The sequence below is a fragment of the Podarcis bocagei genome (assembly GCF_964188305.1).
Source record: "Podarcis bocagei genome assembly, chromosome: 11".
Lineage (NCBI taxonomy): Eukaryota > Metazoa > Chordata > Lepidosauria > Squamata > Lacertidae > Podarcis > Podarcis bocagei.
Genome location: NC_138136.1, coordinates 40530607 through 40545513, shown reverse-complemented (window position 1 = coordinate 40545513; position 14907 = coordinate 40530607). Strand labels below are relative to the sequence as shown.

Here is a 14907-nt window from a genome sequence, read left to right as displayed (position 1 = left end):
AGATGGCAATAATATTGACTTGATTTGGAAAACAGCTTCACCTGGAGCATCACATCCCTAGGTTTGCCACATCAGTTGCCAAGTAATCAGAGCAGTTCTACAAGAAGTATTCCTTGCACTAGAAGTGTAAGTGTGGCATGTTGCGCCTGGTGGATGTGAACATGGAGACAGGAATTTGTATTCATTCTATGTTATATAGAGATGTGGGGTTATTGGCAGAGCTGTGCCTAAAATACTGTGACTAGCCCCCTTTCTCTGTTGACATCGAAACCAACCTTGAGATGTAAATCCTTCTTTGAATGGAAGCAAAGCTTTAAGGACGTCTCTGTGCTGTGTTCCTTTGTTACACCCACCCAACACCACCATGTACAGAATGTAGCTTGCAGAAGGGCCATAATTCCCCCTTGCCATCAGTGCTGCAGGTAATCTATTGCATTAATCAGCCAGCTAGTGTGAAATGCATGGGGAGTGATTATACTATCATACACAATACAATCAGCATGAAGCACTTGTCAAGACCAATACATCAAAGTTTAATTCAGTAATAGAATGAATTAGAGCAAAATGAAGCATCCTGTACTCCAAGAACCAAAGCAGCCATTGCAGGTTCTTCACTGAGTGCTCTGTCGGAAAACCAGATTCCACTGAGGGTGTATGTTTATGAATAAAAATAGCCACCGCCTCAATAGTGCATGCTCAAATTCACAAGATTTACCATGGAAAATGCAGCAGAGATATGATGACTGTGTATTCTTTGTTCATGATGGCACTGGTTTAATTAGATTGTTCTCCAGTGGGGCCTGTGACTTCGTAGACATTAGATTGAATGGACAGAGCTTATTTTGATAGCAATTGGGGGCTCTTGATTTTTATGGGAGGGAGGGTGTGGTGGTTAGGTTAGATTGAAAGATACCTTGCATTCAACAGCCTGCCTCATCTTCTAGTGAAACTGTGATAACAGCATGTATCTGAAGAAGTGTGCATGTACAAGAAAGCTCATACCAATAACTTAGTTGGTCTCTAAGGTGCTACTGGAAGGAATTTTTTTATTTTGTTTTGACTGCGGCAGACCAACACGGCTACCTACCTGTAACTAGAACTATGGAAGGCACCATGTTGAGCCGCATGAAATGGAAGTCCAGGTATCTGAAGAAGTGTGCATGCACACGAAAGCTCATACCAATAACTTAGTTGGTCTCTAAGGTGCTACTGGAAGGATATTTTTTTTAGCATGCATCTTGTTTGTTTGGTAGTACTTTCTTAGTCTGAAATATATAAATCTGATCTGTTTCAGCTGCAACACTGCCAATATCCTAGCCATTAAGAAACCAGGGTCACAAACTTGCATACTTCTTCACCCCAGTTCTTTGTCAATGCTATGGTGCGGTATTACCATTTGGGTGTCAGTGAAGACATGACTCTCCTAACCAGTTTGAAAATCAAGGGCTGACACTGTCTTGTAAGCCTTTGTTATAGTTAATCCTGGTGAGTTTCATTGAAGACATAACACTGTCAAGAGAGGAAAGTTAGTATTGCATAGTGAAATATTAACATAAAACCTACCGTATTTGCATATCCCAGAAACATGTGAGCTCACGTGTATTCACTGGATATACTTATCATCAAAAGCTTCTGATGTGTGGCAGTGTATTGTTTAATGCACACCACAAGTATTACATATATGGACTCTTGATCCTTGTACTTATTTTATAAGGGAAGCATCTGGGATGTTCTGTACCCTACAAATCCTTAAAACTGTGAATAATCTGTTAATCTTCCAAGTGCTTCAACACTTTGTTTTTGCCCTGTGTTATAGGTGAGAAACTGAGGCTTCTGTGTGGGCCCTCCCTAATAAAGTTCAGAGAAGATAACCTCTCTAGCCCTATTGGGGGTTTCCCCAGGAAGAGATGGGGAAGGTGATGTGAGACCATATAACTGGCCATTTGACATCCTGAGCATAGAGACATCTGCAAAGGGGTGCATGCTTGCCTACAGCTCCACACATGTAGGCATTTCATGCAATTGGGACCTCTGATTGCATGGGATCTCCACTTATGTAAGCCAGTAGTTCCTGTCTTCCTTTGTAAACATCATGTTAAAAGTGCATATGCAAAGAGGGCAGGCAAAAAGAGAAGCAGTAGCAGCAAACTATGTGCGTTTGGTGAGAATTGCTGCTGAAAATATGCCCCCGATGAAGGATTTGTTCCAAAACATGTTGGGCCAGAAACAAATATCACTTCAAGCACCCGGTATTTTTTCCACTTCTTTGCCTGCTGTTAATGCTTTTTTTGCAGTTTTATGGTTGGTTTTCTGCTCCTGCTTTCAGATTGTTTTCCTCTATGGGAGGAAGCAGAGCCAGCATTATAGCTGCTGCCCCTTCCATGTGTCTTGCCTCTGTGTGAAGAAAGTCTGAATAGGGCTTATAACGGGTAGTTAAACAAGGTCTAAGTTTACGGGTCTGGTAATCTGGTTGGCTGAACTCCTGTTGCAAATAGCTGAGTGTATATTTCAGGCCTCCACAAATGTGAAGCCTAACACAGCCACTTACAGTGACCTTCAAGGTGCCTGACAGCCGCTCTCCCTTATGTTTTCATTGTTCCAGGCAGGCAGCAAATCCAGGGGACTTATTGAGTCTCTGTTGAGCCACCATGCAGCTGATGGGCTGGATTTGGCATGGTGGATCACAAAGATGCACAGGCCTAGTAGATTCTCATTCTGTATCTGGAAGTTTTTAATGCTTGACCTTTTATTATGTTTTCATTGTGCTGGAAGCCTTCCAGAGTGGCTGGGGAAACCGATCCTGATGGGCAGGGTGTAAATAAGGAAATTATTATTGTTATTAATCTTGAGAAGATTTGCACTCCCCCTCCCAGGTGCTCCTGTGGGTCTAGTTCAGTATAAGGCAGCTTCTTGTATTCCTACAAAAACAAACTTTTCTGCTTCAAGAAAAACTAAAGTCTGACTTGACTGAATTATGCAATCTAAATGGTTATACTATCAAGAAACTCCTGTGGAGTGTGTGTGGGTAATTTAAGCACTGCCGCTCAGACCACTGGAAACTTTATTTAGTTTTTTTTTTTAATAAATTTTTATTGGTTTTACAGCATTTTTAAGAAAAACAAACAAACAAAAAAAACAAAACAAACATACAAAATAATTTCAAAGATATTTTCATAAACCTCTTTTCTTGGACTTCCCCATACCCCCCCTCTCTGCATCCCAGTGTCCATATTTGAACTAGCAACTCCCAGTTGTTACTTTCTAATCTCTGTCGTCTTAGTCCTCCTTTATTATCTAACCTTACATCCCTGTACCCTGTTACTTCTAGCAACCACAACATTTTAACATTCGTTAAGTTTATAGTAGTCCTTAAGGTAGCTTTTAAATTTTTTCCATTCTTCTTCCACCATCTCTTTGCGTTGGTCACGGATTCTGCCTGTCATCTCAGCCAGTGTCATATAGTCCATCACTTTCATCTGCCATTCTTCCAGAGTAGGTAAATCTTGTGTCTTCCAATACTTTGCGATGAGTATTCTTGCTGCTGTTGTGGCATACATAAAGAAATTTCTATCTTTCTTTGTCACCAATTGGCCGACAATGCCCAAGAGAAAGGCCTCTGGTTTTTTAGAAAATGTACATTTAAGTACCTTTTTCATTTCATTATAGATCATTTCCCAGAAGGCCTTTATCTTCGGGCATGTCCACCAAAGGTGATAAAAAGTACCTTCAGTCTCTTTACATTTCCAACATTTATTATCGGGCAAATGGTAGATTTTTGCCAGCTTGACTGGGGTCATGTACCACCTGTATACCATTTTCATAATGTTTTCCTTTAAGGCATTACATGCCGTAAATTTGATACCGGTGTTCCATAACCATTCCCAGTCATCTGACATAATGTTGTGCCCAACATCCTGCGCCCACTTAATCATAGCAGATTTAACTGTTTCATCCTGTGTGTTCCATTTCAACAGCAAGTTATACATTCTAGATAAATTCTTAGTATTGGGTTCTAGCAATTCGGTCTCCAGTTTTGATTTCTCCACTTGGAAACCGATTTTCCTATCCTGTTTAAAGAATTCCATTATTTGGCGATATTGAAACCAATTTTCTACTTTGTGCTTCAATTTCTCCTGACTTTGTAGTTTAAACTTGTCTCCATCCTGTTCTAAAATTTCCCAATACTTCGGCCATCCGACCTCCATATTGAGTTTCTTCACTGCTTTAGCCTCCACTGGTGACACCCATCTAGGGGTTTTATTTTCCAATAAATCTTTGTATCTTATCCAAACATTAATTAATGCTTTTCTAACAATGTGATTTTTAAAGGTACTGTTAACCTTGTCATACCAAAGATATGCATGCCAACCAAAAGCATTATTGAAGCCTTCCAGATCCAAGATGTCCGTGTTCTCGAGGAGCATCCATTCTTTCAGCCAGCAAAACGCTGCTGCCTCATAGTACAATTTTAGGTCCGGCAGGGCAAAACCCCCTCTTTCTTTAGCGTCAGTCAGTATTTTGAATTTAATTCGGGGCTTTTTGCCCTGCCAGACAAATTTCGAAATGTCTTTGTGCCACCTCTTAAAACATTCCATCTTGTCAAGAATCTGCAAGGTCTGAAACAAAAATAACATTCTAGGCAATACATTCATTTTAATTACTGCAATTTGGCCTAACATTGACAATTTCAGATTTGACCATATTTCTAGATCTTTTTTGATCTCTGACCAACATTTTTCATAATTGTCCTTATACAAATTAACATTCTTAGGTGTTAAATAAACCCCTAGGTATTTGACTTTCTTAACCACTGTCAAACCTGTTTCCTCCTGAAATTTCTCCTTTTCCATATCTGTTAGGTTTTTCCCTAAGACTTTAGTTTTTTGCTTATTCAACTTAAATCCAGCCACCTGGCCAAATTGTTGAATTATTTCTAAAACCCTTTTCGTACTAGTGTTTGGCTCTTGCAAAGTCAATACTAGGTCATCTGCATACGCTCTTAACTTGTAATGTTTAGCTCCGACCTGCACACCTTTGACCTGCTGGTCATTTCTTATCATATTCAGCAACACCTCCAGAACCGAAATGAAAAGTAATGGGGAAATTGGGCACCCCTGCCGAGTTCCTTTTTCTATCTTAAGTTCCTCAGTCACAACATTATTTACAATCAGCTTAGCTTTTTGTTCGGAATATATTGCAGCCATACCATTCTCAAAACCCTGGCCTACCCCCATCCCATGAAGATTCTTCCTCATAAAACTCCAAGAGATATTATCAAAGGCTTTCTCCGCGTCCACAAAGATCAATACTGCTTTAGTGTTTATATTCACCTCCAGCTTTTCCAAAATGTCTATTACATTCCTTACATTGTCCGCTAGGTGTCTTTTAGGGAGAAAGCCTGCTTGGTCTTTATGAATCTTCTCCATCAAAACTCTTTTAAATCTTTTTGCCAAAATGTCTGCAAAAATTTTGTAATCCACATTAAGGAGTGATATCGGGCGGTAGTTCTTGAGTTGGGTCTTTTCAGTCTCTGACTTTGGTATGAGTGAGATATATGCCTCTTTCCACGATTCAGGTGCCCTTTTTCCTTCAAGGATCTCATTACAAACTTCTCTTAATGGTTGAATCAACCATTCCTTCAACGATTTGTAGTATCTAGAAGTCAGTCCATCTGGTCCCGGAGATTTGCCCAATTGCATATTCTGAATGGCAGCCTCTATCTCTTGTTCTGAGATTCTCTGGTTCAAGTCCATCTTACTTTGCTGAGAGATATTTTGTAATCCCTTGGGTGTAAAGTTTTTTGAAGTAACTTAAAAAGCAGTTTCTAATTTCATTAGGTTTAGATATGCTCTTTCCATCGACCTCTAGGCTTGTAACTGTATTTAGTTTCTGCCTTTTCTTCAATTGCCATGCCAAAAGTTTACCACATTTATTTGCTGATTCAAAAGTCTTTTGTTTCATTTGCTTTATCTTCCATTCAATCTCTTGGTTCATCAATTCCATATATTGAGTTTGATATAACTTAATCTCTCTTAAAATGTCCTGAGACTTTGGTTTTGTTCTTAGTTTCCTCTCTCCTTCCTTTATCATTTCCAAGATCTTCTCTTTTTTCTCATTTTGTTTTTTCCTCTTTATTGAATTTTGTTGAATCAAAAATCCTCTCATAACAGCTTTACTTGCGTCCCAGATCACTCTTTTCTCCACGTCTGTCCTCAAATTTATTTCAAAATAGTCTTTTAAGGTCTTTTGGGCCTTCGTGAGAATCTCCTTATCTCGAAAGAGGGTGTCATTCATTCTCCATCTAAATTGACCGGTTATTGTGAGTTTCATCTCCATCTTCACGGCGTTATGGTCGGAGCAAGTTTTTGGGCAGATTTCCACTTTCTTAATCTTTGGAGCCAATCCACTAGTAACCCAGATTTGATCAATTCTGGTCCAGGTCATCATTGCTTGGGAGAAGAAGGTTCCCTCTCTCTCCAGAGGGTTCCTTGTTCTCCAAATGTCTATCAAGTCCATGTTTTCTGTCATTTCGAAAAAAGTCTTGGGGAGTCTCCCTTCTTTAGTGACTGTTAGTCTTTGTGCCTTGTCCATATTAGTGGAGACCACGCCATTCATGTCTCCCATGATTATCATATTATAATCCAGATAGTCCGTCAAAGTTTCATGAAGTCCCTTAAAGAAGTCAGATTTGCCTTCATTTGGTGCATAAATTCCAACAACTAAAAGTTTTTCTCCTTGTACTTGTATCTCCACAGCCAGATATCTCCCTTGTTCATCTTTAAATATCATTTTTGGAGCCCATTTCTCCTTCACATATATTACCACTCCTCTCTTCTTAACTTTGTCTGATGAGATAAATTCTTGTCCTAACCTTTTATTTGTAAGTAATCTCCTGTGGGCTCTAGTTATGTGAGTTTCTTGTAAACATATCAAATCCAATTGTTCTCTGTTCAAAATATGAAATACTTGTCTTCTCTTCAAAGGCCCATTCAGTCCATTACAATTCCAACTAAGGAATTGCAGAGCCATCTTGTTATTTTCTTAAGGCTCCTCCAACAGCTCCAAGTTGTTGCTCTTCTTCTGACGGTGGTGGTTTTTGTCCAAACGAGAGATTCAGGATATCCAGTGCTCTCCTCTGTTCTGCAAGTACGTCCACAGTCCCCTTCTGTAGGTCCTCCTGATATCTTGCCAGAAATTTGTCTTTATCTTGAATTGTCTTTATTTTCACTTTCTTTGCCTTGTAGTCGAATGACAGTCCTTGTGGGAATTCCCACCTGAAGCGGATCTGATTTTTCTTTAACAAAAGCACCAAATCCTTGTAGAAGTTTCTTAAGTCCAAGATATATTTTGGTATGTCTTTAAAGATCTGTACTGCTGAATTTCCAATTTGGAGGGCTTTTCCAAAGTGTAGTCCTAAAATTTTATCTCTTTCCTCCTTAGATCTGAGTGTGATCAAACAATCTCTTGGTGTCTTTCTATCTTGCTTTTTGCCGAGTCTAAAGGCAGTTGTGATTTTGAAATCGTCTTCCTCCAGGTCCCAGCAATCCGCAAACTCCCGTGTCAAGTATTCCACAAGGTTGTCACTTTCATTCTCCGGAATCAGTCTTAATTTTAAGTTTCTCTCTTTCCTCTGTAACTCCCACAAGGCCAAGGTTGCATCATGCTCATAGACCTTCTTGGCAAGTGGCTCTAATTTCTCCTGCGTCTCTCCAGCTGTGGCTTTGGCCTCTTCGGCAATTTGACGCGTGGTGGCATTTTCCTCGACCAATTTATTTATAGATTCTGTATTCTGGTTTAATCTTGTTGATATTTCTGTTAATTTTTGTGTGTTCTCTGAAGTCTGTTTTGTCAAAGACTCCAGAGTCTGGTTTATCTTAAGCAAAGCTTCTGTCACAGCTTCCATAGAAACGGCTGCTCCTTTGTCCTGTCCTGTTGTTCCAGCTAGTCCGGCTGTTACGCCTAGGATCGAACCTCTTCTCTTTGCTTGTTGCAGCTGCAGCTGTTGCTGTTGTTGTTGCTTGGTCTTGGCTCTTGTAGTTATCTCTTCTTGTGGCCCACTCATGTCAAGGTCAATTCCCACGGGATTTATTCTCCCTTGGAAAATTCCACTGTCTTAGGCCGTGCTGGACTTCACTTTATCCTCTAGAGGGAGCAAATCAAAATGGCCATAGAAGGAAATTTCAAAATACATGAACAAAGGAGACCATCCAAGATGTAGAAAGAAAGGAGAATAACCCAGTCAAAATCAATGTTGCTAAAGTCTTATAGCTTCCAATTGCCACAGTTGCCCAGTATACTGTTTATACTGTTTCTTCTTAAAATGTACAAAAGTCAGGCACTGTGGAAACTTTGTATCAAGGTGTCACTTCACAGGGAAAAGTCAGCTCAATGTACTAAGAAGGCAGACCGTTTCAGACTTTCAAGTAGATGAGATAGCAGAGGTTTTTTCCTTCAAATAAGTCATGCAGTTAATGGTCAGATTCGCCTCCCCTCTGCCCTGCTTGCTAGAGGGGAGATCAAAGGTTTAAATGTCCGGTTTAGCTGATCAAAGGACGAATTTAAACGGATGCAGGTTTAGAGCTCCGTTGCTTTCACTTTCATGCGGTCGGGGGGAGGCAGACTTCCTTTGTTTAAATCTCCCCCGTTTTTAGCCCAATTTTTTAAAATTAAGAAAAGTCCCAGTTATTTTTCAGTTCTTACTCACGGGGAATCAGTCCGAATTTCTTTTCAGGAAGGAATCGGCGCTCTCCGCTTATGGCGACGCGGCTTCACTTCGCAGGCTGGGTAGCGACTCTCAGCACCGCGCTCACTCCCGATGTCGATCCGTAGCCTTTAAAAAGGCTCTTTCACGGTACCGGGGGGCGCGAAGGTGCCCACCGAGTCTCCTTGTTCTCAGGCTTCAGCGCCTGGGATTTTAGGGGTCCCCCGCTTGCCGTAGCGGGTAAGACCCGAACTTGCGAAGCAGTCCTTCTCCGGAGCTCGGAGGTAGGACCGCCATTAAGCGCTGGCACCGACCGGAAGTCCTGGAAACTTTATTTAGCTTCCTGTTGGGATTCTGAGATTTCACCAGCCATTGTCCACTAGGGTTGTCAAACATACTTTTGCAGCCATAAGGGCTAGGCATTTAAAAATAAACAGCAAGCCGATTTTTCCACCCAATGTTTTCTGTGCTTTTTCCACTTTTGTGTTGAAATCACAGGATGCACAGGAAGTGGGGAGAGAGAAAAAAAACTCCTCCTTTCCTTCCACTCTGTAGTTTTAATCTGAAATCTTAGGTGCAGTACTGTGCCCAGAGCTCAGAAACTGCTCACACTAATGAAATTCCCTGTTGCAAAATGTGCCTAGAACAATCAGAGTTTCAAACACTGAGCTGTGCCAAGGTTATATCATTACTCCCCAGTAATTTAACCATGCTGTGCCCTCCTTAATGTCCCTTCGCTACCTTTTTCAAAATGCATATGGTATTTTATCTGCTGTCTGGCATTGGTTTGTTTGTTATTAAGCATGTGTTTTTGTCTAGGACTCTTGATATGAATGTCGTTTTGATTCTACATACAGTGGTGCCTCGCAAGACGAAAAGAATTCGTTCCGCGAGTCTTTTGGTCTTGTGATGTTTTTCGTCTTGCGAAGCACGGTCCGTCGCAACTGCGCCTCTTCAAGCGGCTTTAAAAAAAAAAGCGCAAGACGTTTTCGTCTTGCGAAGCAAGCCCATAGGGAAATTCGTCTAGCGAAGCAACGCAAAAACGGAAAACCCTTTCGCCTAGCGAATTTTTCGTCTTGCGAGGCATTCGTCTTGCGGGGCACCACTGTAGTTCATATCCTTGACTGCCCTTGGATGGAAAGACAGGGCATCCATTTACAAAAATGTCATCTCACTCTTGCACTCTCTCCCCCCTTTTTTTAACAATTGAAGTTTCACCGGATTTGTAGGAAGCAAGTATTAATCTCAAATGAGCAATTGTCTGTGTGCTTCCTTGGTGCCTTATGAGGCTGCTGCATGCTGAGAAGCAGTTAGTAGCGCCTACCGTTAGTATAACGTAGCACTTTAATAATGCCACCTTGTATTTATTAGGTTAAATACTGATGTAAGGAGAAACTTCAGTCTCTCATCTCGTTCTTCTTTTTACCTGATGGATGATAAAACACTGTCTGAAAGGTCTTTGTAATGTCTGTGTTGGAACTAGAGGTCTGATACGGCGGAGCCACCTCTTATTCAGGTCAAGAGGATGATTGTGGAACTAGAACTGACAATACCTCACTAAGATGTGACAGTTTTAATACTCTTTCCCTTGTGTGAAATTAATACCAAATTGCAGTCGCAGCATGATGCGTCTTCCAATTATCTTCAGGGAAATATGAAATTTACATATTGGTTTATGTGTGTTTGCCTCTCTGCTGGGAAAATTTCATAGTAGGTTGAGTTGCATTGCTGGTAAGGGGCAAAATCTAGACATCCACCTTCAAAGACCTTGTATCTCCAAATTCAAACTGGGTCAAAATTCTGGTCTTCTGATTTTACTGTAACGGATCTGGCAGTTTTGAAATTGAGAACAGCTTTGAAAAGAGGGGATTTTGGAGGAATACGCTCGACTAATACGTTGGTACCTTATGTTACCTAAGGCTGACGTTTTTCCTTCAAATTTGTGGTTGTATGTGAGTGGAGAGGGTGAGGTTTTATGTAAAAAACTGTTCACCAAGTTGCATGTTTTGTGGTTCATGTTTATATAGAAAATAATGAACTTCTTTAAAAAAAAACCCCAAAGGGAGTAGTTGGAGACTGGACTCAGGTCCTGTCAAATTCCCAGCAAAATCAGAAATTAGTCAATTGGAGAGGGGGAGAGACCCCCTTACTGGAAATGACTGCGACATTGGGGCTGTGCCAATTATCATTAGTTGAGTGAGGGTACATGGAACCTATGAGCTGTTTGTGCTTTCTCTCCACTATTGCAATGCCCGCCAGCTCCCAAGGACTGAATGATCTTTAAATTGGTAGAATGCACCACTATAGCCAGATTTCAAAAGAACTACTTCAAACTTAATATGTCTCTTGGGACTGGCTACTGTGAACAAAGTAGATTTTGATGTTTCTGAATTCCTCTGTGTGGTGTGTATGCTAATCCCATGCCTTATTCCTGGGTATTACCTGACTTGGCATCCTAGTGACTCTGGCAAGGCCTCTTAGAATCATGGATGGTGTTTAAAAATGATTTAATATACCATGTCTTGGACAAATGGTGCTCAGAGGTTCAAGTTTACTAAGATGCAGGGAATCTCCCTGCTTGGCAAACACCTAAGCCAGGCATAGGCAAACTCCGGCCCTCCAGATGTTTGGGACTACAATTCCCATCATCCATGACCACTGGTCCTGTTAGCTAGGGATGATGGGAATTGTAGTCCCAAACATCTAGAGGGCCGGAATTTGCCTATGCCTGATCTAAGTTTAACACATGTTGTGGGAAGCACAAGGTGTACATTTTGTAACCTAAAGAAGGATGTTACAAGCTGCTAGCATCCCTTCACAATGTTGAGAATATACTGTACTACCTCCCTTTGGACCTGAATTGCTTTTGAGGATCAGCATAATATAGCAACCTTTGTTGCAGACACACATTTGCATTCTTTGTTAGTCACATTTGGCTGCTGCATCTCCCTCTCTGAAAGGCTGTCATTCATTTTTAGCAAATTCTGCAGGTCTTCGAAGTGTGTAAAAACTCTTCCTTGATGAACAAATGAAGTGTTGCTAAATAGTACTTGTAGATGTCTTCACTCTGCTTGTCAGAAGTCTGCAACAGCAATAAGACAGCTGATTTTAAAAGCAGTATCTTTATATTTAAAAATGTTCTGGCAGTTCGTGATTTATTCATGCCTCTCCTGGCATGCAGTGTCAGGGACGTAGTTTCTTCATTGGTTCAGAGTTAAATGTCAGCAGAAAATTAGATCTGTAAATTCTTACGAAGGAGAGTTTCTCGTGCATAATTGCAGGAATAATTACGAAGCCTCTTTCTATTCTTGGAAAGAAAGGGCAACCACTACTGCTAAAAGTAAAAATGGAATTGGGAATTCTCCCCTCATGTCATAAAGAAGAGTAGCCCAGCCTGTGGTGCTAAAGCAGAATAAAGATAAGGATGGGAAAGATTCCGCAACAAAATGTTAGTGTGCAGTGCTTCTGTTCCACTTCTGCCCCCTCCATTCTGCTCTCCTGTCCCTGCCAGTATGCTTAGTCCTCTTGGAGCTCTGATGGGTTCCCCCCTCCATTTGGGGGCTTTTTTCCTCTTGGCACAGGAAAATAGAAATCATGCTGCTCGGTCCCAGGTACATTGCAGTCTGGATTTCATCCTTGTCTACAGGCAATTCTTAGTGTGAACCATGGAATGACCTGCCCAAACAAAATGAGTTGATTTATTCAGCATAAAAAGGTAAAGGGAACCCTGACTATTAGGTCCAGTCGTGACTCTGGGGTTGCGGCGCTCATCTCGCTTTACTGGCCGAGGGAGCCGGCGTACAGCTTCCAGGTCATGTGGCCAGCATGACTAAGCCGCTTCTGGCAAACCAGAGCAGCGCACGGAAACGCCGTTTCCCTTCCTGCCAGAGCGGTACCTATTTATCTACTTGCACTCTGACGTGCTTTCAAACTGCTAGGTTGGCAGGAGCACGGACCGAGCAACGGGAGCTCACCCTGTCGCGGGGATTCGAACCGCCGACCTTCTGATCGGCAAGCCCTAGGCTCAGTGGTTTAGACCACATATATAGCCTGTGTTTCCTCCCTCCTCCCTTTCAAACCATGTGATTCCATTGCCCCTCCCAAGTGGTTGAAAGCTGTTCCCCACTCAAGATGTGTTTGGGCATTTGCTGAATCCACGGGCAGGTCTTCCATGTCCTTGTCGGTGTCACTCTGCCCACTCAGTTTCCAACCATCCCTGTGCTGAACATTATTTCACGTAAAGAAGGGGATTGAGCGGGTGGGGCAGGGCTTGCAGGTGTACTCCCTCCCCACCCCACCCCACCCAACAAATTCAGCTTCCTATGTTCAGGCAGGCAAGTGCCTGAACACTTTGTCTCACAACCTCCTGTGTCATTGAGTTATTATGGCAGTTCCCTCAGTGCAAGAAGTGAAGTTACAGGGAACAAAGGAGAGGGCCTTCTCAGTAGTGGCGCCCACCCCAAGGAATGCCCTCCATTCAGATGTGAAGGAGATAAAGAAATACACAACTTTTAGAAGACACCTGAAGGCAACACAATATAGGGAAATCTTTCATGTTTGATATTTTATTATGCTTTTATATTTGTTGGAAGCTGCCCAGAGTGTCTGGGGCAACCCAGTCAGATGGGTGGGGTAGAAATAATAACTAACTAACTAACTAATTAATTTTATTAGGCTGGTTTCGAGGTTTATCTCCTTTAGAATTTTTTCTAAAGATTTATTTTGTACTTGTATGAATCTTAGGGTTACCTCATGTCTGCTAATAACTTCTTTCTGGGTGGTGTAGTTTTGGCTATGCAAGTGCGGGCAGCAGAAGATTTGGATTTGTATTAGCATATAGATTAAATTGTTTCAGCGAATCTACCCAGGCACTCAGTTTTAGCATGTACTTTTATTTTGAATAATTGTTTGAAAATTGCAGATTTTATATGTATTTAAAGTATTGTGTTAACTTATTTTTATTTATTTTTTAGCTGGTGTGCGTGTGTGCGTGTGTGTGCACAAATGAATAAATAAATAAAATATTTTAGATTGTTCTTGATGAATTACTTAGAGGTCTTCTGTTGAGTAAGCAGTGTTTAATTTTTGTTAATGAATATAAATGAACAGGTTTAAGTTGATATTTGTGTAGGTTGGAAACTTAGTATTGTCACACTTCCCGAATATATACATTTTAAATTTTATGTGGGAAGTTGACTTGCTTTACAGCAAGTCTTGAGAGAGAGATTGCTGTTTTGTGTCTCCCTCCCAAAAAAAAAAAAAAAGGATTTCAATGTGCGTTTGTTAGTTTTTATACAATTATTTTTGTCATGTTGCCTATAAGAGACTGGAACAGCATCGTGCACGTGCTTGTGACACTGAGGTGGCAGATTGGCTAGTGTGGTTTTGCAGCGTACCTTTGGCATCCATATAAAGCTTGCTGTGCTTTCCCTAAAATTTAAGGTAACTAGCCCCACTGCATTTTCTGTGTCATTTAATAGGTGCTCTTTGGATGTGCATAGTCTTAAATCCTCATTGCAAGGTGGAACAAAAGGCCAGTTGGCTGAAACAGCTGAAGAAATGGAACAGTGTTGATGTTTGTCCCTGGGAAGATGGGAACCATGGAAATGACCTGCCCAGTCTAACCAATGCTTTGCCTCAGGGTGCAAATGCAATCCAAGGTGAGCCCTGACTTAATTTACTCTCTGAGACACATGAAATGCAATTTAGACTCTCTGCCTGGACCATCATGCTCGTTTGTCTAGCAGCAACCTTAGTCCATCGTCTTGTTCATATTCATGGCTGAGGATTGTGGTGCCACTGCTGGTGGGGAAAACAAGTCTACAGGCTCTGTGATAGAGTTGGGCAACTTACGGGCAGCATGTTTATTTTTATTTTGATAAAGCTTTGTTATCAGTTTTCACATTACAGTAAAAGACAAACTAATCACACAAAAATAATAAAAATAAAAGGAATAAAAGAGCAGAGAAAAGATAGAAGAGATAAGCACAGAATCCTCTCACAGATATATTTTAAACTTCTGTCACATACAGAAAAGGGTGTCTCCTCCCAGCTCTCACCTCCCAGGTAGCTGACCGTCCTGCACTCATTTGTCTCCACTAGGGTGGGTGACATCACCTAGGGAGAGGTGAATCATGGAATATTCATTCAGCCAAACATTCTCCCAGCGAAAGGTTTGTGGCATCTTTCATCTCCTGGAAAAGAGG

The 14907-nt window shown here is 41.3% G+C and overlaps 1 protein-coding gene across 2 annotated transcripts in view; it reads left to right on the top strand.

Moving 5' to 3' along the window:
* Positions 1-14907, top strand: part of ZSWIM6 (zinc finger SWIM-type containing 6) — a 104915-nt gene that overhangs the window by 66940 nt on the left and 23068 nt on the right. For both annotated transcript variants that reach the window (XM_081212658.1, XM_081212657.1), the window contains exon 5: positions 14182-14361. In XM_081212658.1, the coding sequence (XP_081068784.1) occupies positions 14182-14361 (180 nt within the window). The remainder of the gene's footprint in view (positions 1-14181; positions 14362-14907) is intronic.